Source organism: Saccostrea echinata, unplaced genomic scaffold, assembly GCF_033153115.1.
Source record: "Saccostrea echinata isolate AGI-Se365-2 ecotype Australia unplaced genomic scaffold, CSIRO_AGI_Sech_v1 ptg000020l, whole genome shotgun sequence".
In the NCBI taxonomy this organism is placed as follows: domain Eukaryota; kingdom Metazoa; phylum Mollusca; class Bivalvia; order Ostreida; family Ostreidae; genus Saccostrea; species Saccostrea echinata.
The window spans coordinates 1,461,854-1,487,538 of NW_026889769.1; the positions used below are offsets into that span (position 1 = coordinate 1,461,854).

At 34.4% G+C, this 25,685-nt stretch overlaps 3 protein-coding genes across 3 annotated transcripts; 1 reads left to right on the forward strand and 2 right to left on the reverse strand.

Moving 5' to 3' along the window:
* Positions 1-670: 670 nt before the first annotated feature.
* LOC133189880 (arylsulfatase I-like) lies at positions 671-13,895 on the forward strand. The gene is made up of 15 exons (XM_061325282.1): positions 671-1,035; positions 2,625-2,736; positions 2,953-3,004; positions 3,819-3,922; positions 4,816-4,922; positions 5,148-5,212; positions 6,474-6,578; positions 6,744-6,807; positions 10,025-10,122; positions 10,274-10,413; positions 10,626-10,690; positions 10,778-10,889; positions 11,202-11,368; positions 12,630-12,779; positions 13,158-13,895. The coding sequence occupies exons 1-15, from the start codon at positions 939-941 to the stop codon at positions 13,331-13,333; spliced, it is 1,614 nt and encodes a 537-aa protein (XP_061181266.1). The 5' UTR covers positions 671-938; the 3' UTR covers positions 13,334-13,895.
* Positions 13,896-14,039: 144 nt separating this feature from the next.
* Positions 14,040-16,354, reverse strand: LOC133189881 (uncharacterized). The gene is made up of 5 exons (XM_061325284.1): positions 16,151-16,354; positions 15,575-16,045; positions 15,277-15,447; positions 14,854-15,150; positions 14,040-14,740 (listed from the first exon to the last, which is right to left on the reverse strand). The coding sequence occupies exons 2-5, from the start codon at positions 16,043-16,045 to the stop codon at positions 14,219-14,221; spliced, it is 1,461 nt and encodes a 486-aa protein (XP_061181268.1). The 5' UTR covers positions 16,151-16,354; the 3' UTR covers positions 14,040-14,218.
* A 291-nt stretch (positions 16,355-16,645) lies between these two features.
* Positions 16,646-24,249, reverse strand: LOC133190040 (DNA damage-regulated autophagy modulator protein 1-like). The gene is made up of 8 exons (XM_061325510.1): positions 24,175-24,249; positions 22,307-22,423; positions 18,861-18,914; positions 18,599-18,666; positions 18,141-18,289; positions 17,428-17,611; positions 17,272-17,330; positions 16,646-16,822 (listed from the first exon to the last, which is right to left on the reverse strand). Exons 1-8 carry the CDS (start codon positions 24,222-24,224, stop codon positions 16,646-16,648), a joined length of 858 nt encoding a protein of 285 aa, XP_061181494.1. The 5' UTR covers positions 24,225-24,249.
* Between the last annotated feature and the right edge of the window lie 1,436 nt (positions 24,250-25,685).

Here is a 25,685-nt window from a genome sequence, read left to right on the forward strand (position 1 = left end):
GCATATTAACATAATTTATCTTGCATGTAGGGGGCAGAAATATGCCACCATACTTTTTAATGCATATATATTGATTTAAAATTCCCTTCAAAGTGAAAATACATGAAAATGAAGGGTATAATCAGTAATTAATATGCAATTTTACTAGATGTTGACAAAAATATGTTTTTCGAAACATCAAAAATATCTTATTTTATATTGATTTGAAAATTCATATAATACTTGTTTACTTCTTATTTTTATTTATGTGTTTACCAATAAGAACATAATATATAAAATGAACGAAGAAAAATGCGGTCGATACTTGACACTAAATTCTTTTAAGTTTCACAACATGCAGTCTCTTTCAAGGTTCAAAGTCCATTTATTTAAACTGTCAAAAAACCAGTACACTGCAAATGCCTTTCCCATGACCCGTCAAAACAACCCATACTTAACAAAAGCAAAGTGTTATATTTTTCATTTTAAAATGTTGGTAAGTAATTTTTTCCACTAAACCTTAAAAGTTGGGACAAACCAAAAATATAAAGACTGCATGCTATTTTTTTTTTTTTACAGTGCACCTGAAGGGTATAATTTTAAATTTTCTTCGTTGTGTGTTGAGTCATCAGTTCTGTGTTGAGCGTTAAGAAGAGAGGGTTCATTTGATAAACGTGATAAAAAAAATCCTAGCGTTAGGTACTCCGCATTGAGGACATACGCTGTCACTACTGATCTGCACGTTCCTTCTTTATAACCATTCCCAAAGTGATTTTCCATTGGCTCTTTGAACGTCTCGCGTGATAGACGAAGTTCAGTTGACCGTGAATATTGAATAGACATAAAAATGGAACCCAGAAGATGGTCCTTACAAATGAGTAACTTCCAGAGAAGCAGTGTTTCCTGACAGTTTGATATTATTAACTTTGCTGAAGAATACGGTAGAAGATAAAATTAAAATGCTTCGTGGGACCTTCCTCGCCTTCTGTGTACTATTTCCTGTTTTGGAGGGCGCCAAAAAACCACACATACTCTTCATTGTTGCAGACGATTTGGGTACGTATACTGTATGAACTGAAGAAGCACATAATTTTAATTAAGGTAGTTAATTAATAACTAATTAATAACTTGACGTACTATATCAATTCAAAATTAATTATAGTTCATTTTACAAATTTTATGCTGGTATAGTTTAGTAATTATCTTTTCATTGAGGATAGAAGCAATTAGCTGTTACTACGTTAGACATAACCAAAAACAAAAACAAAAAAAAATAATCTCTGGAGATCTTTGTTGTATTATTAGAATTAGCTGTTATGTAAGTTACTTGTAACTGTGTTCTGTGTGTTTACTTTGGTTTATCCTTTCCTCAATGATATCATTCTCGTGTGAAAAGGGTATTATTGATAAGCCTTCATAAATGTTCAGTAAATATTTAAGGTCATAGATATATACAACGGTCACATTGTGTACTTTATTGACCTTCTCAGTTGTATTTTTGTGATGAAGATGTCAAAGAAAATCCTGTTTGTTTGTTTTTTTAATCTTAAGGATAATGATCGAATGAATTTTCCAAAGATTGGGTTATCCTTATACATGTTATATTCATTTAATTTAAATCTATATTCATCCTGTATTAGAGTTATAAACAACACGTGCTACTGTGTCATCTAACATGTCATCTAACCTATCTAAAGCACTAAGTGCATATAAACCTTGTTCTTCTAATCTTAAGCAATTTAAGAACAGATTTGTTCTAAATATTTTTGAGAGAATTAAAAGGTCGTCGACTCTTTACATGAGGTGACTAACTCTTCATACATAAGTTAAATCCCGACTATATACACTAGTGTACAATCATTTGACGTAATTTAAACGACATGCTGCCAAACTGAAGCACTCTCTACCAATGCCTTTATAAACAGGAACTTTTTTCCAGGTCAAATACTTTGCCAATCGTACGATCACGTAGTAAATATTTTTACTGACCTCATTTTTTCGCTGTTTGACCTAAAAATTTTGATTAACGACTCTATTTGACCGCGCTATTTAGAGTTTATCTCCACATTAATGGAAATCCACACCATAAGATAGGCTTCAAACCAGGCCAACAGGTGTAGGAATCATCGCGTAGTGTATCGAAAGAGACTTCCATGCAGAGAATTTATTATTGTTTGAAGCAAAACTAATTAAGGTGTCGCTGTGAGAGACTCGTTGGGAATTTTTTTTATAACAAACTGTGTGTATAAATTCATTAATAATTAAGCAAGGTCAAGATACATATAACTTTTAACACGTCTGTGTGGTACCTGATTATACCCTGGTTGTAACCACAAAAGATGCACCAGATAAAACATGCTACAAGACATAACTTTCGATAAGGTTCTGCATATAATAGATTTCTTCTTTTCTTCAAATAAGTGATTTAAACTGATGTAAGCTGGTGTTTTGTCGCAGTGAATGGCCACATTAGTAAATTAAACCCAAAAAAAACAAAATGACTTCTAGCTAGTGCTTCTTCAGATATACATGTATATAACTATTATTTTCTTTAAATTTAATAAACAATTACCCGATCTGTTCATTGTAAGGAAATCTAAAGTATATTCAGAATAAAATGATAAATCTGTTCATTTCTTTGATAGGTTGGAATGATGTTGGGTGGCATAATCCGGATATCTATACACCAAATTTGGATAAACTGGCGCACTCCGGCGTGATATTAAACTCCTCTTACGTTCACCCGATATGTACACCGTAAGTAATTGTATATTTATTAAAACTCCCTCTCCATGTGTTTTCATACTGCTGAAAGCTGCAATACTCCCAGAAAAAACTGACAAATTTTAGGTTTTGATTCAGTCACTCTGAAGGAGGAAAAATGTACCATTTAGTGAATTTGTGGCATACCCTTCCATACCAGATATCCTGATTATTTGTGAACATCAGTAGTCGGGTCATTTACTTTTTCAGGTCAAGAAACAGTTTCCTGACCGGTGTCTACCCTTTTAGAGTCGGCTTATCAGTAAGTTTGATCTTGTTTTGGCAAATATCCTTTTTTTAAACTTTTTTTGTTGATGCAGACAGCACAGAGGGTAAAATCTACAGGTGTCACGTGTCACCAACTTGAAAGCTATTCACATTTGTTAAAACAAACTCTTCAATGAAATTCTAGTCAATGTTCGCAATATTGAATAACCTTTCTGTATTTAGATTTACTAGCTGTTAGGTAACGTGTCGACTTTGGCTTTTAAGGAAGGTTACTAGTACCTTTTACAACTTATCTTAACATTGAAGGAGATGGGGAGAGACACAATTGACTTTTAAATCCGATGTTAGACAAATCTTCTTAAAAGTGAACGGGAAGAAGAGTGAGAAAATTTACAATATTCCCCTTTAGAATATTTTGTCTTTTCTTTATGGTTCTAAAGTTTCGATAAGTATTCACTTAAAGGAATGCTAACTAGACTAAGTTTTATCTATAATTAATAAACATGTATTAAACTCAAGCATGTGAATGCTTTTCCTCAAAATCAAAAAGCAATAACTGAAAGCATTTATTAAAAAAAAACATTTTATAATTAATATACTTGTAAGAAGGAAAGAAAATTCGTACAGTTGTTTTTCTTTTAAGAATTGTTCCACCCTCTACAAAAGTACTAGCACTTGGGCAACGGGAAGTCTTTCATCTCCTTCCTTGTCTAGTTTAGCCAATGACAATGTTTTATTCTCATAAAATGACATATAAGTACTGTTTAGAGCCAGGCGCTTTCTGTTTCAAATGATGACACATCGTAAACGCCCTCAAGCATTCTGAAAGGTTTTTTCTTCGTCTTCAGGGTACTGCAATCGATCCTCGACAACCTCGCTTTATGTCTCTGGATACGCCAACTCTCCCAGAAAAACTCAAGAAACTAGGTTACTCCACGCATATGATTGGAAAGTATGTTAATCAAAAACGACTGATTTACAAGTTTTGAAATACGTATAAGATATTATCACCAGCAGCAAGATTCTTGAAAGACATCAAATTTGATAGCGTTTAAATGAATACAACTCTTTTTTAGCTCTACTGGTCAGAGACCAGAAGAGCTTATGCGATAGTAAGGTGTCCGTCGTCCGTCCGTCTGTCTGTCTGTCCGTCCGTCTGAAAACAATTTTTCAAAACGCTACTCCTCCTACAGTTTTAGTCTGATTTCAATATACCTTGGCACACAAGTAGACTACACTAAGGTACACAATTCTATGTATCAGTTTTTGATTTCGATGAACGGTGTTGCCATGGTTACTAAAATTAGAAATTTCCTTGAGATACTTTCAAAACGCTACTCCTCCTACAGTTTTGATCTGATTTCAGTATAACTTGTCACACAAGTAGCCTACACTATGATACAAAATTGTTTATATTGTTTTTTTTATTTTGTTGAATGATGTTGTCATGGTTACTAAAATTGAAATTTCTGTAAAATTCTTTTAAAAGGCTACTCCTCCTACAGATTTAGTCTGATTGCAATAAATCTTAATAATACAAAAATCTCAATAAAACAAAAAGAGACAACACCAAGGATCATTATTCTATGTATTGCTTCTGCAAAGTTTCAAGTCCAAGTGCTACTTTTAAGTACAAACCAGTAGAGCTACAGTCTCGTCAGAGACTTCTAGTTCTAAAATCTAGCCACCATAAAATAAAAGGTTACCTCTATTAATTATATTACTTATCATTGGTTCTAATTAATATCATTATTCATTTGTTGTTTGTTCCTTTATTGTTTCTTCCAATGAGTTCTGCAGTCATTCCAATTCCTATAAATGCTTATTGCAATTATTTTTTTGCAGATGGCACTTAGGATTTTGCAATGAGAACTACACACCAACTCGCCGTGGATTTGATTCATTTTTAGGGTTCTATGCAGGCGCGCAGGACTACTACAAGCACATGAACGGTTGAGTTTACTTTTAACAGCCATAAACCAATCAAGTATGGATTTAGATTGCTCTGAAATCTCCTATACAATAATGTCAACAACAGGATTACATAAGTCTCAAATAAATGAATACTATTTTTATGATTTTTTTAATTGGTGAAACAGTTCTGAAAAAGATTAAAGAAGATTTACAATACTTGAATTTAACAGAAATCTGACCTATTTCTGATTTTTTTTTTATAGATGGAGGGTATGACTTCCGGTTTAATAAGACTGTGTTTTATCCACCTAAGAAGCAATATTCTACAGTAAGGATGAAAAAATGTTCTTTTCAAATACCCAACGCCATTTCGTTTAAAAAAAAATAAAGCCGACTTTTTTTGTGAAATCATTAATTAAAAATGCTTTGATTTCTCTCAGTCAGAGCATCATCTATACCTATACAAGAAAACATTGATGTTACCATCAATTGTCGCCCGGTAAATAAATAAAGTAAACAATGGAAATGAGTCTTGATCATCAAACCGCTTCGATATGTGTGAAAAAGGCATGCTCTAAATGATGGAGACGATAGTCGAGAATATTTTGAAAACTTATAGTCGGATGAAAATCGAACAAAACCGATACCCTTTTAAACTTTATCAATTCCTCAAGTAAATGTTGGCTGCATAAAATATAATTTGAAACCAGACACATGCATCACCTATTTTCAAAAAAGAATATAAAACACGAACTGTGTAAAGTACTTTTTTTACGTTTTTATGCGATAAGAAAAATTTGATGTTCTAAAAAAAAAGGACCTGTCGTTTTTTCGATAGTAAATGATAAGCAACTTTATATATTAAATATGAAAAATATATATATTTTTACAGATTCACTTTATGGAAGTAAATATATTGTGTATCTCGTAATTTATAAAGGGAAAGAACATTCTGATTAACAATCTTTTTAATGTTTAGAAAACCTTTAATTCTGAATAACTTCTCTCACCTCAATCCCCATATACCAACACTTAAACTTATATGTATAGAGCAGCCCTGTCCTCCGGGCTGCAACAAGCCGAACATCTAGAGTTTTCACACAACTCATTATAACACAGACAAAATTAATGTGCATTCTGTCTTGAAAATATTAAGAAGTCGTCAAACTGACTTATTTATAACCCCAAACAAATCAATTCTTATTTAACACAATTTTTCGGATAGAAATCAGACATTTTTCTTTTTTTTTTTTACAACGGTCATTTAAATAATTTTAAAGAAAGTAGTACATCCATTTAGAAGCACAGATTACATGAAATTTGTTTTTAATTACTGTTTACGTAATGTTAGGATTTATCGGTGTAGTCATGGTTTTATATGAGAGGTTACCTGCAGGGTCAGGAATGTCTAATTCAGAATCTCCATCAAATTAATCATTTCGAGATTTTTTTTCTCATGGATTTTGTACTCCTGTATGATAATCAAGTTCTTTTTTCATACACATTTTTCTGTAAAAATCATTGTCCACGTATCACTGTTTATGACGTCATTTACATTTATTCTGTGATATTTCTTCTTCATTTTAAAGAAAACTTACGCCAAAAGAGCTGTAGACATAATAAAAGAACACAAGAAGAATAAAAACCCGCTGTTCCTCTACCTAGCTTTCCAGTCTGTTCACACTCCATTACAGGTAATTTAATAAAATACAGCGTGATGCTGAGAAATAGGGAAAATAAAATCAAGCCAGTGAACCCTCTGTGTCATTTTATTTGCCAACGTCTATCTATTAAGTATAGATATGCAATGTTTTCTGAACTGAGTTTTTTTTAACTTTATTTACACCATAATTTTACAGGTACCAAAGAAGTATGAAAAAAGATACCAACTTTTGAAAAACAAGGACAGAAAAATATTTTCTGGTTCGTGCTCAAGGTTTATATAGTCAATTTTTGTTAATCGTCAGACGTACTGTGCTACAGCATATTCTAGAAGTGGTGTAAATCAAATGTGGATTCTCAAAAATTCCAAAGATTTTTTTAGAAAATTAATTTAAAATCTCAATAATTTCGAAAGTCAGTAAGATCAAACCGTATAACTTTTCTACATTTTATACAACCATTCCTCACGATAAATTAAAAGCTAGGGTTTTTGATATATACATATAATAAACAGCTGCTTCTTTAATAAAAATGGAACTCGGAAATTTTCGCATCTTGTGACTGGTCATCAACAAACCGTCACTGTAACTCAGTCGGTAGAGCGCTCGCTCCGTGATGGGAATGCCGTGTGTTCAAATGACGGCCGCGACTGACCTAAGTCGATAAAAGAATAGGTAGCAACTGTTCTTCGACACCTTGAAGTGAAAGTTGCGGGTCCTTTGGATGAGACCTTAAAAACCGAGGCCCTGTGTCACGGCACACGTTGGCACGATAAAGATCCCTCACTGCTCAATGGCCCTCAGTGTCGAGTAAAAGTCTAAATTTGAAGCTCTTTACCGGTATATGGAGACTTCTCTATATGAGTGAAAAATTCTTGAATGGGACGTAAAAACAACATAAAATCAATCATGGTCATCAACAAAATTACTTTGTTAAAAATCACTTTGATTCTATACACAAGTTTATATGAAAAGGATTCTGGAGTTCCTCAGTGACAACATCTATTTAGTCTTTGAAAACCGCTTTTTCAACAAATTGTTGGAATTTCGATGGGCATAATTGTGCTCCCTTATTAGCCGACCTGTTTTTATATTCATATGCAGAGGAATTTGTTAAATAAAACTGCATCAGAAGAAAACACTTGCTGTGGCCTTCAGCTTGACATTCAGTTATATCGATGACATTTTATCAATTACAATAGTTACTTCCAGTCATATGTCGATTCGATATATCACAGTGAACTCGAAAAAAAAAAAGACATCATAGAGTCTGCCACATCTTTTTCATATCTAGGTGTTTTATTATAGACGATAAGAGCCAACTAACAACTAAACTGTATGACAAACAAGATGTCTTCAGTTTTCCTATCGTCAACTTTCCTTATTTATGTAGAAATATTCACCTGCATATGGTGTTTACGTCTCCCTAGAGCATTCTCTGAGTACGTTAAATTTAAAACCGAGACAGGCTACTGGCAGATAAGTTGATGTTACAAGGATTTGAACAATCTCGTTTAAAGTCAGCATTTCGTAAATTCTATGGTCGTTATAATGACTTTGTTTACAAATATAACCTATCACTGAGTCGTATTTTGACTGACATATAACATATCAATTGTAAGGCCTTTGTTTTTATACTAATTTGACTACGGAATATTCTGTCGTATATAGTATAGTATAGTTTAATAGTACAGTGTTCGTCGTCCGTCCGTCTGTCTTTTCGTGTGTAAACTTTTTTTTTCAAAACGTACTACTCCTACAGTTTTGGTTCAATTTCAAAAAGACTTGATACACAAGTATACTATGTTAAGACACATAATTCTTTTTATCAGTTTTTGATTTCGACAAACGGTTACCAAAGTATTTTTTATATATTCTTTCAAATCTCTACTCCTTCTACAGTTTTGGACCAATTTTAATAAGACTTTGAAAATATGTACACGTAGATTATACTAAGATACCAAATTCTGTGTATCGGTCTTTGCTTTTGGCATATTGCGTTGTCATGGTTACTAAAAACAGAAATTTCTTTAAAATTCTTTCAAAACGCTACTCCTCCTAGAGTTTTAGTCAGATAAGACTTTACAAAAGCAGACTAAACTAAGATATATCTTTTTTATAAGTACAGTCACCCGCGTGGCGCATTGGTAAGAGCCTTTGCTCTAGAGTCGCGCAGGAAGTAGTTGACCTTTACGTTGCGGGTTCATGCTGGCACGAAAAAAATCCCTCACTGATCTAAGGCCGTAAGTGCCGAGTACAGGTCTAAATATGCCGTCCTCCACCGGCATGTGGTGGCGTCTCTATATGAGAGAAAAGTTCTTGAAGGGACTTAACAAGTAAACAAACTATTACAAGTGCACATCAGTTAAGCTACTAGTACAGTCTCATCATAGATTTCTGGATTTTAGATCACTGTTCATTTTCTTAACCTTTTTCATTTTCTAAAGAAAATCATTTTGCTGATTTTTTTTTCTTCATTTGAAGTTGATATGCTTAATAACTGATGACACAAAAAACTTTGAATGAATTATTAATCAAGTTTGAGTATTCTTTGATGCAAAAATTCCTGATCATCAATTCACCGCATTACTAGTATTAGTTCTCCAATTTCATCAAATTATGACCGTGCAAAATGTATATGTTGCACATTCGTAAATATTTTCTGTTTTCGGCTTGTTTATGAGTTTATATATTTTACATACGCAATCTTATGAAATTCTTCCTGATAGAACGTAAATTAATGTTTATAACAAGTCTTAACTGTAACAATGAAATAGTAAATCAAAGATATTAAATATTGCTTAAGGGTAAATACTTATAATATAGTGAGGACAGATGGACAATGCATTTCAAGATCAAAAGAGTGTGTGACACTAATTGAGTTAAAACGTTTAGGTAACAATTAGCGGATTAACGCAGGTGCAGTAATGGGCGTTAACCTTTACCGAAGGTCAGTCTTGAGTATTAAAGATTGACAGTGATTGGATAGATAATACTGATTAATTTATAATTGGACATGTCAATCAAAGAAAAGTAAACGTTTTATAAAATGTAAAATAGAGTAGAGATATAATAAGAAACAGAGCTAGAGTAAAGACACATTTGGGTTAAGAAGTGCCCGTAAAAGCCGTAACGTTTACCTCATTGTCATAAGGTCTGTCTGTCCGTTTATTTAATTGATATAGCGAGTTTCCCCATATATATATTGTACGGAGTGAAGAGTAACTGATTCCCCAGATTGTTATGATATATTTTATTAACTTCAATAAATGTGGAAAATATTGTGAGTGTTGAGCTAATTCCCTAGTAATCGCCAAGGTGGAGAGACACCGCAAAACGGGCGGTTATAAAATGAACGTCATCTTATTGCTAAGATGATAGCCTCAAAAACTGAAAAAGCGAAAAAAAGAATTTACTGATACGAAATCAAAATCTGAGAAAGAGGTTAAATAAAGTATGATATGTTTTTGTGCTTGTAGGCATGGTAACAGCAATGGACGATGCTGTGGGGGCTGTAATGGCGGCCTTCAAAAAACACAAATTTCTGGGTAACCTAGTGGTAGTCTTCACAACTGATGTGAGTACTATGAAATATGAGAACATTCAACTTGAGATGATTGAAAATTAATAGCACAATTTAAAGCTACTTAACTGAGTGCTCATGTCGATATACATTGTTTCCAATGTATATGTTCTCCTATAAAACCTCATTTTTTTTTCTTTTCTAGAATGGTGGCGCAGCCCATATTGTAGGAAACAATTTCCCCCTACGTGGATCTAAGACAACCTTATGGGAGGGTGGTACTAGGGCTGTGTCCTTCGTGTACAGCAAAAACCACCTGAAAAAGAATGGATACGTTCATGAGGGGTACATCTTTACAAGTTAACCCCTTAATATATCTCTCCTATCTATCATTGAAAGTCATCATTGCACACATATTTTTTTCATATTTTTCGTAAAGGTTTTACACATTGTATATGCATAAATACAATGTGTAAAACCTTTACGAGTATGTTTTATTTTATCTCGTACGAGGTATTTTCCTTGAACTTTTAGGAAAATCCTGCTTTATGTTTCAGATTATTCCATTCAACTGACTGGTTCCCTACTCTTTTAGCAGCTGCGGGAGGAAAACCAAAATTAGGTTTACAAGCAAATATTCTTGTTTCATATTTGATATTTCTTTCTTTGAAGGTAAATGTAATTGTAATTGAAATATTTTCGGTTTCAGAAAAACATATCGATGGTATAAATCAGTGGCCAATGATTAGATCTGGTAAACCCTCACGGAGGACTGAATTTGTCTACGATATTGACAAATCACGACCTTCATCAGCCATTCGGTAAAACTATCCGCATTGTCCCCCTCTTTTTTTACGCGTTGACAAGCTTGACAAATAACCGATATTATTTGAAACTTTTTTTCCATTCAGCCTAATAAAAAACAGAATATTTAAAGGATTTTGATGGATGTTGTAAAGACCATCTTCGCTATCCAAGGGTTTCTGATCCTTTACTCTCCTCACAAACCTGTGAGTTTGTGAAGAGAGAAGCAGATCAGAAACCCTTGGCTAGCGAACATGTGTGAAGAAATGTAATGTACCAAGTCTTATTAAATATTTGTTTTCACCAATATTTCTGTCTTTTGTTTATAGAATGGGAGACTACAAACTAATAGTCGGTAACCCTGGGGACTACAATAGTTGGTACCGAGTGGCAGCGACCGATAGCTTTTGTCCAATCTATGACAAATATGAAACAGATAGCGACCAAGATATATTTATATACGAATCACTTAATCGAATGGTCAGGAATGCTAAAGGTATGAAAATTCATCAAAGTCATGTAAGAAATGCTAATAAGACTAATACTATGATCTGGCATGAAAACATTCTGGCCATAAATACCCAGTACAAGCCTAAATTTGTAGCCTCCCACCAGCAATTGGTGGCATCCCAATACAAAGGGGCGTAAAGGAAGCAGACAAAGAAACAAAAATAATAAGCGCTTAATGTTCAATTCTTTCCTTATTTATCCATTGAAAAGCACACAAATATAGAAGTTCAATAAAAGCTAAGAGTTACTAATGACTAGTATATCATAGAAGTAGATCAAAACACTTATCAATGAGTAGGCCATATTAGATTTTCTTTACATACAGGCACTACTTAGTACTGTATTGACACATTATACGTGGTCTATAGTTTGTTACTCTTTAGAGGACAAGAGACTTTGTAACCCAAACGATACAAGGTAATTGTGTTTATATAAAACAAGTAAATGCTCGCAAGGGTACAAAGAAGGGTATGCACGTTCTTTTGATTCGTTTAGTGATAAGATGATCAGCTCATGAGCATATTGTGATGATAGATATTTAAGGAGCGGCCAGTCACCCTTACCAGATAATTAAAATAAATAATGGTGTCGGTAATCAAAGTCGGTGGTCTGATTCATGGTTGTTAGAGACATGCCATGCTATTATTACCTAGGTTTACCTAAACTAGAATCAAAGTAATACGTGAATTAAAAAAAGTTTAATGAAAATAAAAGTCCAGTAAACTTCACCTGGTCATCGAAATGATGTCACATGAGAATATTTGAATAAGGACAGATAATACGTAAAGTCATTTCTTACTTAGCTGAGCCACAAAACTCGGTGAAGTAATATATATTTCTCAGTCTTTTTTAGGGTCTCTTCTCAGGCTGGAAACATTTCTCTTTTAAAAGAGACCGCTAGCCAGATACCGACAAAATTTCACTATAGTGTGGTGCCATTAAGTTCAGGCCTCGCGCTCTGCTCGTTGTCGGTATCCCGGGTGATCGAAAGCAAGGGAGAGAAAGCGACTGTGCTAGAATTGGAGACCAATAGAGTGACAAGGCAAGAGTGCAGTAACCTTGTCCCCTCGCCCTCGCAGCTCTATTCGATCTCTACTGTTCTCACCGCTTTCATTGCTGCCATTTTATTCTCCCTTCCTTCCATTGTCGCCCTTCTTTTGAAAACTCGCCCTTAAGAAGAAAGTGTGTGAACTAAATAAACTATATCTTAAGCGATCTTTATCTTAACACTAATAGAATATTTTCAGGATATGTTCGCTGGTTGACTGCCAAAATTCCGGGGTTTAATATGGTGAGAAAATGGCACAGATATAGACAGCTAAAGCGTTGTGAGAAGTTAAAGAAACATGACAAAACAAAATGGATTTTCCCGAAATACCTTCTTTATAATATCAAAGGTAAGCTGAATACTATATAAATTATACCTTGCATTGCATATTATTCCTTCGTTTATCATTTCGTATTAAAACAGTATCATATTTTGCTTTATATTGAAATATCTATTGAAATACAGGATATGGTTTGATAACTTTATTTGGAATTTGATTTATGGGTTTTTTTTCTTATGGTAAACAGAATGGAGTATATTACCTAATTGAAAACAAAATCGTGATTCATGGAAAAAAATGAAAGCCTAAGGTATTTCAAACTTGAGGCTAATGTATTGTCTATATGTTTGACTACTGCTAGTACTGCCCAACCTTGTAACTCTCTCAGACTATATAATACACTGGTGTTTGTATGGTTAAAAATGGATGGTTGTCATTATTTTGCAGATGATCCTTCAGAAAGGAAGAACATAGCTGGATACAAACCAATGCTGGTGTTGAAAATGAAAAAACGGTTAGAGCGATATCAAAGGAAAGCTGTGCCTCAACAAACTAAAAAGAAGGATCCACGCGCGGATCCAAAACGTTATAACGGGGTGTGGACCCCTGGTTGGTGCAAATAAATATGTATAGAGACTCAGTTTTCTATATGCGACTTCCTGTCCCAGTATATTCACCGGTGATTTGACTCACGCGGATGGTGCTCGTCTAGACTTCGTTTGAATCGGTGCTCATTATTTGTGAACAATGTTCCGTGCACGTCTAATTTTTTTTTTGATTGTTTGTATATTGGAGGTATTCATCGGACGACAGGTGAATTCAAGCCAAAATACATGGATCTTGCCAGTTGTGTGTTTCAGAAGAAAGTGTGAACAATTAAGGAAAGAATAGAGTATAAAACCTTTGAATTCATTATGAAATTAGCACGAAGCATGAATAGAAATGTCTTAAACATTTTGTGGTTATATATCTGATATAACACGTACGACATTGAAAACATTGTCCGAATTGATCTACGATTACATGTATCTATACACATGAAGCTAAATATCATTGGTTCTAACATGAGTGTATGTGCGATATCCATTGTGCCATGTATACTTCATATTTAAATTGAAATATATATATTAAAAATGCTGTCTTTATGAATTGTAAGATGTTTTTTACATTAAAAATGGAAAATAATCAGGTCATTTTTTCCATCAGCCTTTCTGTGCACAAAGCGCGATAACTCTATTTATATTCCATGTTTTTAAAATGTAGACTGGCAATCAGCTGCTACAGGCAGCTCTTTTTGACAAGAGCTTAATAAAAGACAAGAGCTTGGAATATAAAATCATATTGGTTTTTACTTATATTATACAATAAACAACAAAACATTTCATAAAATACCTGCAAATACACTATGGCATAATTTAAAAAAATAACAAAACATAAATTCTATTACCAGGACATGCTTATAAATGAACACGATACAGTGAACAAAATGAATTTCTTCGTCAGTAACACTAATAGTTCATACCAGACAGTGTTTTATGATTTTTAACGACCGCTCTCTCTGGCAATTTTTTCCCTGATATTGACCTAGCCCATGCGTAGCTGTAATTGTTCAATTTTTCAACCTGTTTCATTTGTCTCTTGCTAACATCAGTTTTGCGAATAAACACACGACAACCTTGCTGAATTACTCGGATAATTTGTCTTCTGTGAACATAGACACGTCTCCGAGATCCCTGAAATAAACATCGTTCCCATGACCGTTGGTCAAGGTCTGAGGACGTAACTTTGTGGTACATAACGTGAAGTTTTCCTTTTGGGCGAGTCTGTACTGCAACTTCGTATATTTTTGACCCTGAGGAGCTCCTAAATAACTTAGTTCTCCTATAGCCATTTTTAAGATACATTTTGTGAAATGGGCCCTGTGGTTTATCGGGACTGTATGCTAGTTTCCACGGCGTCCATTTCAAGTTCCGAAGTGCGAATTTCGTTTCCGGGATGTTCTCGCGTGGGATACTCTTTGTTGTTGAATTCTGTAAAATACAAATTATACAAAAATGTATACAGCAAGCTTACGCTAAGAATTTAAAGAGCTTGGGGTAAAAATCATTAGAAAAAACTTGATTTGCAAGAAATGGAAACTAACTTTTTTAGAAATTGGTTGTCTCTGTTTAAGTGGTCTAGCCTTTGGGACCCGTGGGATGGACGCCTTGGGTAAACATACAGCTTTTGATTTGGCACTAAAATCAGTCGATGAGCTAACAATACTGTCCATGGGTGTGACTGGTAATGGTGAATGTGGGACTGTTGGCGTATAGATAGAACAGCTTGGGGTTGACGTGCTACCCACGGAGTCTCCGCGACGGAGGGTGGCAAACATGTTGTTTAAATCTTTGTGGAGACCAGATGTGCCTTGCCGGGCTGTAACTTCTGCTTCATAATTCTATAGGAAAAGGGTAGAGATATTTGAAAAAAAAACTTGTAACAGAATGTCGGTTTTTATTTCTAATAAAAGTTATTAATTTTGAAGATTTTTCTATCACTCAAATAAAAAAAAAATCAAAAATACCAGAAAAAGGCCATCATCTCTTTCTCTGTAGCAAATTGCCATGATGAAATCACAAATGCTGGAAAAATTCTCAAGCTTAAGATAGTGACCACCAGTTTTTTCTGCCATAGTTTTGTAGAAGTCGTCCACCCCTTCGTTATTCAGAGCCTGCACAGCATAGACTTTTATTCCCTAAAAGATATGTAAAACACATCAAAAATAGAAATCAGGAAAGTTAGGAGAATTCATAGTATTTATGACGCCTAGGAAATTTTTAGTTTTTCTTCAATTTTTGAAAAGATTTGTTATACTTTCTTACCTGTTTTGCAAGAATATCGACTTCATCTCTCCAATTAATATTGTGCACGTTTAGTTCATAATCTGGTTCGTGTGGATTGGCATCTCCAATCATTACTAAAACTTTGTTGGAAACTGGTGCCCAGTTAAAATCTTCATTTGCTTTTCTAAGGATTAGTTCATAACATTCGTCTTGGTCTCCTCCCCCCGTTCCTTCGACATCGCCCACAAAATTACACAGATCCGCCACATTATGCGTGAAGTCGATGTGTTTTTCCAGGTAGAAAACTTTTTCGTCACAATAGTCTCCATGGGCTATGACCCCGATTCTGATTCCGGGAATATCAGCTTGTAGTCTCTGAATCATCTCGCTTAATCGACCTTTGACCTCGTCTAGTATGTATGACATTGACCCGGTGGTATCAAACGAGAATAAAATGTCCATGGCACCACCTGGGGGCATTGTATATCCTGGCAATGGTGAAACATCCATCTAGGAATTAAATGATGTTCATAAGATTTGTTTGTATAATAATTTTGTCATTTTATTAAAAAAACAAGATAATTCTATAGATTTGTAAGCAGTGTGGTTTTTTACCTTCAAATTTTTCTTCGATATTTCTCACTTGATAGTCAAGCAAAGTATGAATTTTGATTTCGAAGTCCTTTATTTATACCATTCTAGAATGACTGACGATCTTCGTGTAGACTAGCAACCTTTATGTAGACTGACGATGAAACACATAATAACATTGTAATGGAAGACTGACGATTAATGGTAGACTAGTGATCCTGCAATTCGTCATATATATTAAAGATATTCTATTTAGATACAATAGTTTTAAAAAATTCCATCCTTCTCTTCTCTCGTGAAACCATAACCATCTCCCTAAAATGAAAACAAAAACAATGCATGCACTGTTGAAATTTTTATTCTAAACAAAAAAGGACAACTAATATATCATTAATGTGATTTAAATTAGTATCTTGTGATGAAGAAGAAGGGGGAAGACGAAACAAAACTCCTCTCTAACCATTTTAAAGATGAACTATTATAATAAAATGTTGTGTGACTAAGTAGTTCTCTGAGTTTTCAAGTTCGTATACGCACATAATGGATTTGTGTTGTACAGTCACTCCTGAATATTCTGGGACTCTTCAGAGTAGAAGCCTTAAAGTCCCGTATGAAGGTCATAGGAAACCCCGCAATGCTAAAAGCCAGGATCCACTCTGTAATGGTGGATGCCAGGTACACGTCACGTAAGGAATCCTAGAAATAAAAACTCGTGTTTTTATATATATTAGGTTTCGTTTTGCATGGATTAATTGACATACTAGTATATAAATAACATGGATAAATTTCGGGGGTGGGGTGGGGGGTGGGGGGTGGGGTATCTTGGATCGGATACCTTAAAGACAGGTTAGTAGGATGGTAATGACCAAAACTCCCTGTACACTTAAATTCATTATCTGCTGTTAATCATATTTTCAAAAATTAAATTACTTTAGCATAGGATCAGGAAACTTGAAGCACTTCCTGCACACATTAACATTAATTTGCATTCCATTCAATATGTAACGATGTCAAAACTGTTTGTTTAGGTTACATATTGCATTTTTTGTGACTTGCACAGTCGAACCCCACGAGGATTATATTCACCAATCTCCTCCCACAAAAAAAATCAATTTTATCAGTTGTTTAAGTAAAGTTTTGCTTACCTCTTTCGATCCATAGCCTTTAGATTTCTGTACCTCATACACTACTTTTGATATTCCGACTAGTAACCAGAGGTTAAGGCTTATGAATTTTAAAAAACCTTGAATTTGGATTTGTATCAAAATACAAAATTAAATTAACGATTAAGAAGTGGATACATGTTAACAGGGCCACTGTAGTCCAGATCATGAGTACCAACTGTATCCTACTTGTTCTCCTTTGTTTAAGGTCCAGTAACCATGACAACCTTGTCTGTATCCAGCCGTACACTACGCCGCCAACAAACGCCATAGCAGCTCCGACATAATGAGGACCCTTGAAATAGCTGTTGTAGCCATCTGTCTATTACGGTGAAGAAGTTATAGAATATTGACAACATCCTGTATACATGGTTATATTCACCCCGCGTCCCCGTGTTATTTTTACCGCACTTTTAATTGTATTTAACAGGTAATGCTGTCTTCTTTTTATTCGCCCCGTTTTAAATTAGTCCATTTGCGCGACGAGAGCAAAGGGGCGAAAATAAAACGGGGACGAAAATTCCCTTGTATACAGTACTTATACAATGCACGTAGATGAGAAGAGAGAGAACAAAAATCAGAGTTATGCTTCTTTATACATGTAGGATACTTTCGCCGAAAGTCTGGACTTGGATTCTGCTAACAAACATATGCATAATCAAAAAGCAATATTAATTTTTCCTGTCTACACTTGCCCAGATGCGAGATAAAGAACATAGGTTGCTGCTGACAGATAGGTGTGATTTAAAAATAAGCATGTTTACCGCTGACAGATTGGTATGTTTTGTTACCTCCTACCACTGAAAGTCCAGACTAGCGATGAATTAGATTTTATTTACTCTATTTCTTACTGGAAAGTTTCCTAGTACGGTGTTTCCTAAGCTGACTAGAAGGCCTATACATAGACAGACAATGTTCAACCAGTGGTAGCTTTTTGGGACGGAACAGGAGAACAGATCCACTTTGATGGAGAGGTACCTCAGTACGCTACACATACCATCTAAACAAACAAAAAAAATTATAAAAATTTATAAAAAAAAAATGTACAGAGTATGAAATAGGGGCGTCTATTATGTTTGTCAAGTTTGTCATTACATATGTTTAGATGCTTTCACATTCGATGCAAGAGGTTTTACACTTGGTCTACGACATGCCGTTTAAAAATAAAATATTTTGTCCTATGTTGCATCTTTCATTCATAGAGTATACTATTAAACACAATATATATTGATTATTTTTAAAATATTTTATTTTTATGAGTATGCATATTTGCGCATAAAAAGTGTAATTTTTGTAGACAAATACTCACATAAAACTGACCCGATGGTCACCATCTGAGCAAATATCGCTCTCTGTGGATCATTGTTAGCTGTTTTACTGTAAAAACGAATTCAAATATAACAGTTACTAGATAACAGCAAACAATAAAAAAGAAAATTGGCCATTGAGAAAAAATTAATTGATATATTTTGAAACTTTGCACAGGAAAAGATAATCCAAACTTGACATCTCTTATTAACCAGATGATAATGACGTTTTGGGTTTTTTGTATATAGTATATAATGTAATACCTGATGTATGGAAAATCTGCCTCTGTATCTTTTCTGATGGCAGACAAGATATACCTAGAAAAACAAATAAAAAACAAGATATGTTTGTGAAACACTAATGCCCCCCTAAAATATTTGTATTCAAAGAAAACTCTTGTCTCAATACTAGTACCTGTGAAATTTGAAAGCCCTAGCACCAACCGCTGAAAAGTTATGGCAAAGGTTAAAGTAGGTCAAACGTGAAGGTCATATAGTCAAAAAATAATGGTGCCCAAATGAATGTTTTGTCACATAAAATACACATGTGAAATATGAAAGCCCTAGCACACACCATTAAAACGTTTTTCAAAAGAAAGTCAAACCTCAAGGTCAAGGAAAAAGTCAAAACTGTTGGTACCCGAGAGAAGGTCTTGTCAAAAGAAACAAGAGGCCCAAGGGCCTTAACGGTCACCTGAGTACAATACAACAATTTAGAGGATCCATACACTGATAAATGAAGCTTTGTTGCCCAAAAGCAAGAAAAATAGTATGATAAGCATCAACAAAATAATTGGTATAGAATCTATCTGTCCCCCATTCATCACTATTACCATGTAGACTATTAACAAAATGTCTATTTTTAACCCCATATTATTACTTCTCACATTGGTCTCTCTTGGCCTTTGAAGAACATTAAAAAAGATAAGTTATTTTTGCCTCACTTTTATTCATCTATTATTTCCAAGTCTACCTGCTCATTAAAACTACAAAAGTACTTTTTGTATTATATAATAAATATTCTTGCAAAATTCTCTTATTCTATTAACCTTTCAAATACATTATTTACAGTGATTAATTATCAAAGGTGAATGGCAAAGGGGAATTAACTTTGCTCAGCAGAATACAAGTTCATAGAGCCCTGGCCAGGACCAGAATACTTGACTAAATAATCCAGGTGTTCAAAATTCTGGTAAAAATACCCTTGCATATTAAAACTTTTACTCTGTTTGCCTCGAATATGCCCAGAAGAATACAAGATTTTCAAAGAAATGCATGTTCACTATGTTATTAAATAAATAAAGCCCCCCTCCACCTTTACACCAGAAAATCTTACCCATGAACTAATAATTCTGGAAGAAGCACTTTGCTCATCATAACTATACACTTGTTTCTTTGCTTTATTACCAGTAGTAGAAAAAATATTTTGAAAGAAATTATGCATTTTCACTATAAAATCAATAGAGCCCCCCCCCCCCTCAAAAGAACCCCTGACCCAGGGGCCATGATTTTCACAACTTTGAAAGAGGCATTCTTCCTTATCCTAACCATGCAATTCCTTTGTTTGAACAATACCAAGGAGCAGAGAAGAAGATTTCAAAAGAATTTATGCATTTTCCTTATATATCATTAGAGCCCCGACCTAACACCAGAACCCTTCATCCAGGGGCCACAAAATTCACAATTTCTGAGGAGGCAGCCATGCTCATCATAACTATGTACTTAGTTTATTTAATATCCAGGAGAGAGAAGATTTTCAAAGAAATAATGCATTTTCACTATATATATATATCAATTGAGCCCCACCCTGACACCAGAACCCCTGACCCAGGGGCCATGAAATTCACAATTTTGGAAGAGGCAACCATGCTCATCATAACTATGCACTAAGTTAGTTTATTTAATACCCAGGAGTAGAGAAGAAGATTTTCAAAGAATTAATGCAAATAATCAATAGAGCCCCCCCCCCCCAAACACCTGAACCCCTGAACCAGGGGCCATGAAATTCACAATTTCTGAAAAGGCAGTCATGCTCATCATATCTATGTTCTTAGTTAGTTTATTTAATATCCAGGAGCAGAGAAGAAGATTTTCAAAGAATTAATGCATTTTCACTATATAGTCAATAGAGCCCCCCCGCCCCCCCCCCCTTACACCAGAACCCCTGACCCTGGGGCCATGAAATTCACAATTTCGGAAGAGGCACTCTTGCTCATCATAACTATGTACTTTGTTACTTTATTTAATACCCAGAAGCAGAGAAGAAGATTTTAAAAGAATTAATGCCTGTTCACTATATAATCAATAGAGCCCCGCCCTAACATCAGAACCCCTGACCCTGGGGCCATGAAATTGACAATTTTGGAAGAGGCACTCTTGCTCATCATAACTTTATACTTGGTTTGCTTTTTTAATACCCAGGAACAGAGAAGAAGATTTTCCAAGAATTAATGCATTTTCACTATATAATCAATAGAGCCCCGCCCTAACACCAGAACCCCTGACCCTGGGGCCATGAATTTCACAATTTTGGAAGAGGCATTCTTGCTCTTCATAACTATGTACTTAGTTACTTTATTTGATACCCAGGAGCAGAGAAGAAGATTTTCAAAGAAATAATGCACTTTCACTATGTGATCTATATAGCCCCACCCTAGCACCAGAACCCCTGACCCTGGGGCCAAGAATTTCACAATTTTGGTAGAGGGCTCAATGCTTATTACAATGATGCCAACAGTTTGACTGCTTGATGTCCAGGAATAAAGAAGAAGATTTTTAAAGATTGCATTAATTTTGGTGGTTTTAGCCCCACCCCTCAGGCCCCAGGGGGGCAGGGACCATGAAATTCACAATCTTTGTTCCCCTTCACCCATAGATGCTATATGCCAAATTTGGTTGAAATTGGTTGAGCGGTTCTAGAGAAGAAGCTGAAAATGTTCAAAAGTTAACGCACGACGACAGACAAAAACGGATAGCAATAGGTCACCTGAGTGACTCAGGTGACCTAATAAACATGTGAAATATCAAGCCCTAGTACTAACTAATCAAAATTATGACCAAGGTTAAAGTTTTTTTAAGTAGATCAAACTCCAAGGTCGAGGTCAAAAATATTTATACCCAGGGAAAGGTCTTCTCACAAGGAATACATTTGTGAAGAATGAAAGCCTAGCACCAACTGTTCTAAAGTTATGGCCAAGGTTAAATTTGGTGAAATTTTGCAAAGTGGATCAAAACTCCAAGGTCAAATATGATGCTACCCAAAAAAGGTCTTGTCACAAGGAATACACATGTGAAATATGAATGCCATAGCTTCAACCAATCAAAAGTTACGGGCAAAATTAAAGTTTTTGCGGAAAAACAGACTGAAAGACAAGACAGACAGGATGACGGACAAAGCAAAAAACTATATGCCGAATCTTCGCCGGATTACGGGGGTAAGATAAATTCTCTCTCTCTCTCTACTTACGACAGACAAACGCTTATCGCCAGTCATGTAAATGTAATTATCTCTCTTGATCTCTCTACTTACGACAAACGGTTATCGTCATCCATGCAAATGTAATCATCTCTCGATCTCTCTTCTACTTACGACAGACAACTTATCGGCAGCCATGTATATGTAAATCTCTCTCTCTCTCTCTTAACTAACGACAGATACACGATTATCGCCAGGCATGTAAACGTAATGATCTCTCTCTCTCTCTACTTACGACAGACAAACGGTTATCGCCAGCCATGTAAATGTAATGATGGGCAATAGATGAAGGCGAGTCCTGAAACAATTCAGACACCCGGGAGGTTTGGTACGCACTGGTGTAGGGTCTGATCTGTAATGCCAAACATTAATATTCAGTAGCACTGGTACTTCCTTCACATGTTTGTATTTCTTATATATGTTTCGATTTTAAGCTTTCGTAGTTTTTATCTTTTTATTTGTATCAAATGTTCATGGTCTCGTGTAATTGTCGTTTCATTTTGTAATTGTGTTTTGATTCTTCATTTGTAGTTAGTATCTGTTGATTTACTTTTGCATTGTGTAGCGATTCATTTGTATTTTAATGTTATACATGTAGATATATATATCATTAGTCTCATCCTCCTATCAAACCATATAAAAAGATGTGTAAGCTAAAATCTACGCACGTAATATTATCTAAAAAAATAAAAAATTATAAACATGATATTAATACAAATTGCGAAGTCTCCACTAAAGTTACGGTTCAGAAACATTCCGCTGCTCAACTGTAGAGAGACTTTTTTATAGTTTGTTTTCAGACCCACTCCAAAATATAGATTCTTTTGATATAGTCTGGGCAAAGTTTGATCAACTTAAAAAATACTTATGCCTGGAAATAAGCCTACTAAATAGATCGTATCCGTGCTTCTATGATCTTGACAGATGATATGCTAGCTTACCCATATACGTAGCGGAAAGGTAGCATAGATAGAAAAAAACCAAGATAGCAACCTTAGTTATTCCACCTTACATCATACCTCTGGTGGAGTTTCAATATCAAAACTAAATCTGAAACCTAGTGGTTGAGAGATACTTAGCCGTGCGATCTTTGAACGCAGCCCTGAACATCCAGAAAATATAAATACCTAGCAGCATACGGGCTGATCCATGGATCCGGAATCGAACCGTATCCTGCGTGTAGATTGTATGCTGAAGTATATAATTTGTTCAGCTTTCTCTACTGTAAATATACACAGTAAAAACATAATGCGTTGGCGTTCTGCCTTTTGGGTCCGAATCTTGGTCTGAACTTTGAAATTGCAAAATGTCTATGGTGTCTTGTCAGTTGTATGTCGATATGATAAATTATCGTGCAACACAGGCAATTCTTCTTATATTACATTCCTCTGTGAATGGTTTATATGATCCAATCCTGGCCATGCACGGTTTAAACAAACATGATTTTACACTGTGCATAATCCTTTTTAATGTGAGTCCCAGACTCTTCATCACTTACTTTACATATCTGGCTTTTGAAGGGATGAAGCCATTATTCTGAACTCCCTTTGTACATTTTTTGAAATTAATTATTGTCAGTACATTCTGCATATATCTCCATGCAGTAAATTCAAACTTTACAACATGATGCCACTTTAATGTTGGAGTATATGGAAGTGTTAAAAAAGAATTTCTGGGGATAATAAACAACAAAGAGAAAGACAAAAAGACGAGTACCAAATAGAATATACCCTAGCGAATGATTCGGTTAAATTAAATTGTAATATGGATCTCGGTTCAATGGGTCCGTTCCATGTCTGTGTGTGTAGGGGGAGGGGGGAGGGGGAGTCTCAAACAAAAATTTATCACAGACACCTTTTTAACGTATACATTTTTCTCCAATAATATTCAACAAATGCAGTCATTAAAACGTATCGATCGCAATAGTGTCACCAATATATCAATACCTTTGGACCTTTCTATTTAGTTCCATTTTGCAATATCCCACAACAGTGTACAATACGTACACTCACTACTATGCACCCTTCTCAAATAAACCTTTAAAAAAATCAAGTACCTCCAATTTAGATCTTTTTAATAAAAACTTAAATTTAGTATGTTTACCTTTGTGGGTATGGCTCAATCCTGGATCCTGGCTGTTTTCTCAATTCCATTTCAAATTATTCTCCTCCTCCGGGGCTGACACTTTGATCGAATCGCGTCAACGTGTTGACAATGAGTGATATTGTCAAAGCTCTTGTAGAATTCATATCTAAAATGTGTTTAAAGAGTTTTAAAGTTAAAAAGGACAATATTTGTATAATCCATAGTAAATGGATCTAGCTATAGATAGTGGGTATTTAAATGACGACGTCAATTTACTTGCTTAGTCATTCATTCATGAATATGCTGAGTTTCAGAACATTGATAAGTTTATTTACATTAAAATCTAATTTTCTTTATATTTTTTTTTAAATTTCAGGCGCGGATCCAGATTTTTTTCGGGGAGGGGGGGGGGAGGAAGGGGAGTGAGTTCTACAACTTATACAATGTCAGACTTGCAAATTTTTGACAAGTAAAAAAAAATTCCTGTTTCGTGGCGTCGGTGATGGTTTGTGTGTGGGATGATGTGGTGGTGGCAGATAAGCCACTTTCGTAAGTCAATTTTTTTTCAGATTCAAGACTCTTCTTATCATTTTAAGAGGGGTCCGTGTTTCCTAGTAGTGGATCTTCGTTACTTTTACTTAGAAATTTAATAACTCTGAGATTCTGGGGGAAGAGGAGTACCCACCCTCTAGTTTATTTCTTCTTTTTTTTTATCTTTTATTTATCTATTCTTATTTTTGAAAATGCAACACATGGGAAGAAATTCTGTTGATTTTCTATAGATTTATAGATATCTTTATATATATATATATATATATATATATATATATATATATATATATATATATATATATATATATATATATATATATATATATATATATATATATATATATATGTATATATATATAGATAGATAGATATATATATAGATATATAGATATATAGATTTAGGCTGAACAGCTCAGTCAAAGTAAATTAACGCTAATCTTTTATTTTACCCATTATATATTTTATATTTATATTATACCTTACTTAACGCATTGTATTTGCATCATATTATACATGGGTTTTTTTTTGTATCGTTTTGTTTTGTTCTGTTTTTTGTTTTGTTTTGGTTTTTTTTTTTTGTAATCATGTATCATTTATACATGTACATGGTTTTGAGCGAATAAACTGAACTGAATCAACCATTATGAGTAGTGCGAGGGAATTATGTCAGCAACTCTAAGGAAAGGATTCGGTTTTAAATCAAAACTAAAAACTTCATTCTTCACTGAAAAATTAGAGGCCTTTAATCTTTTTTTTATTCGGGGTTCGGGGGCAATGATTTCAATATCCTATGTGCCCATATAAATAAAGAAAATAGAATAAAATATATATAAATAAAAAATGAACGAAGAAATAAAAAAAAATACGTTTAAAAAAGACATTAACATAAATGTCCGAAACTGTGATCCTTCATTTGATGTTAGAAAGCAATCACGGGTTAATACTTTTATCCATGCAAGTTAAGAATATAGAGTTAT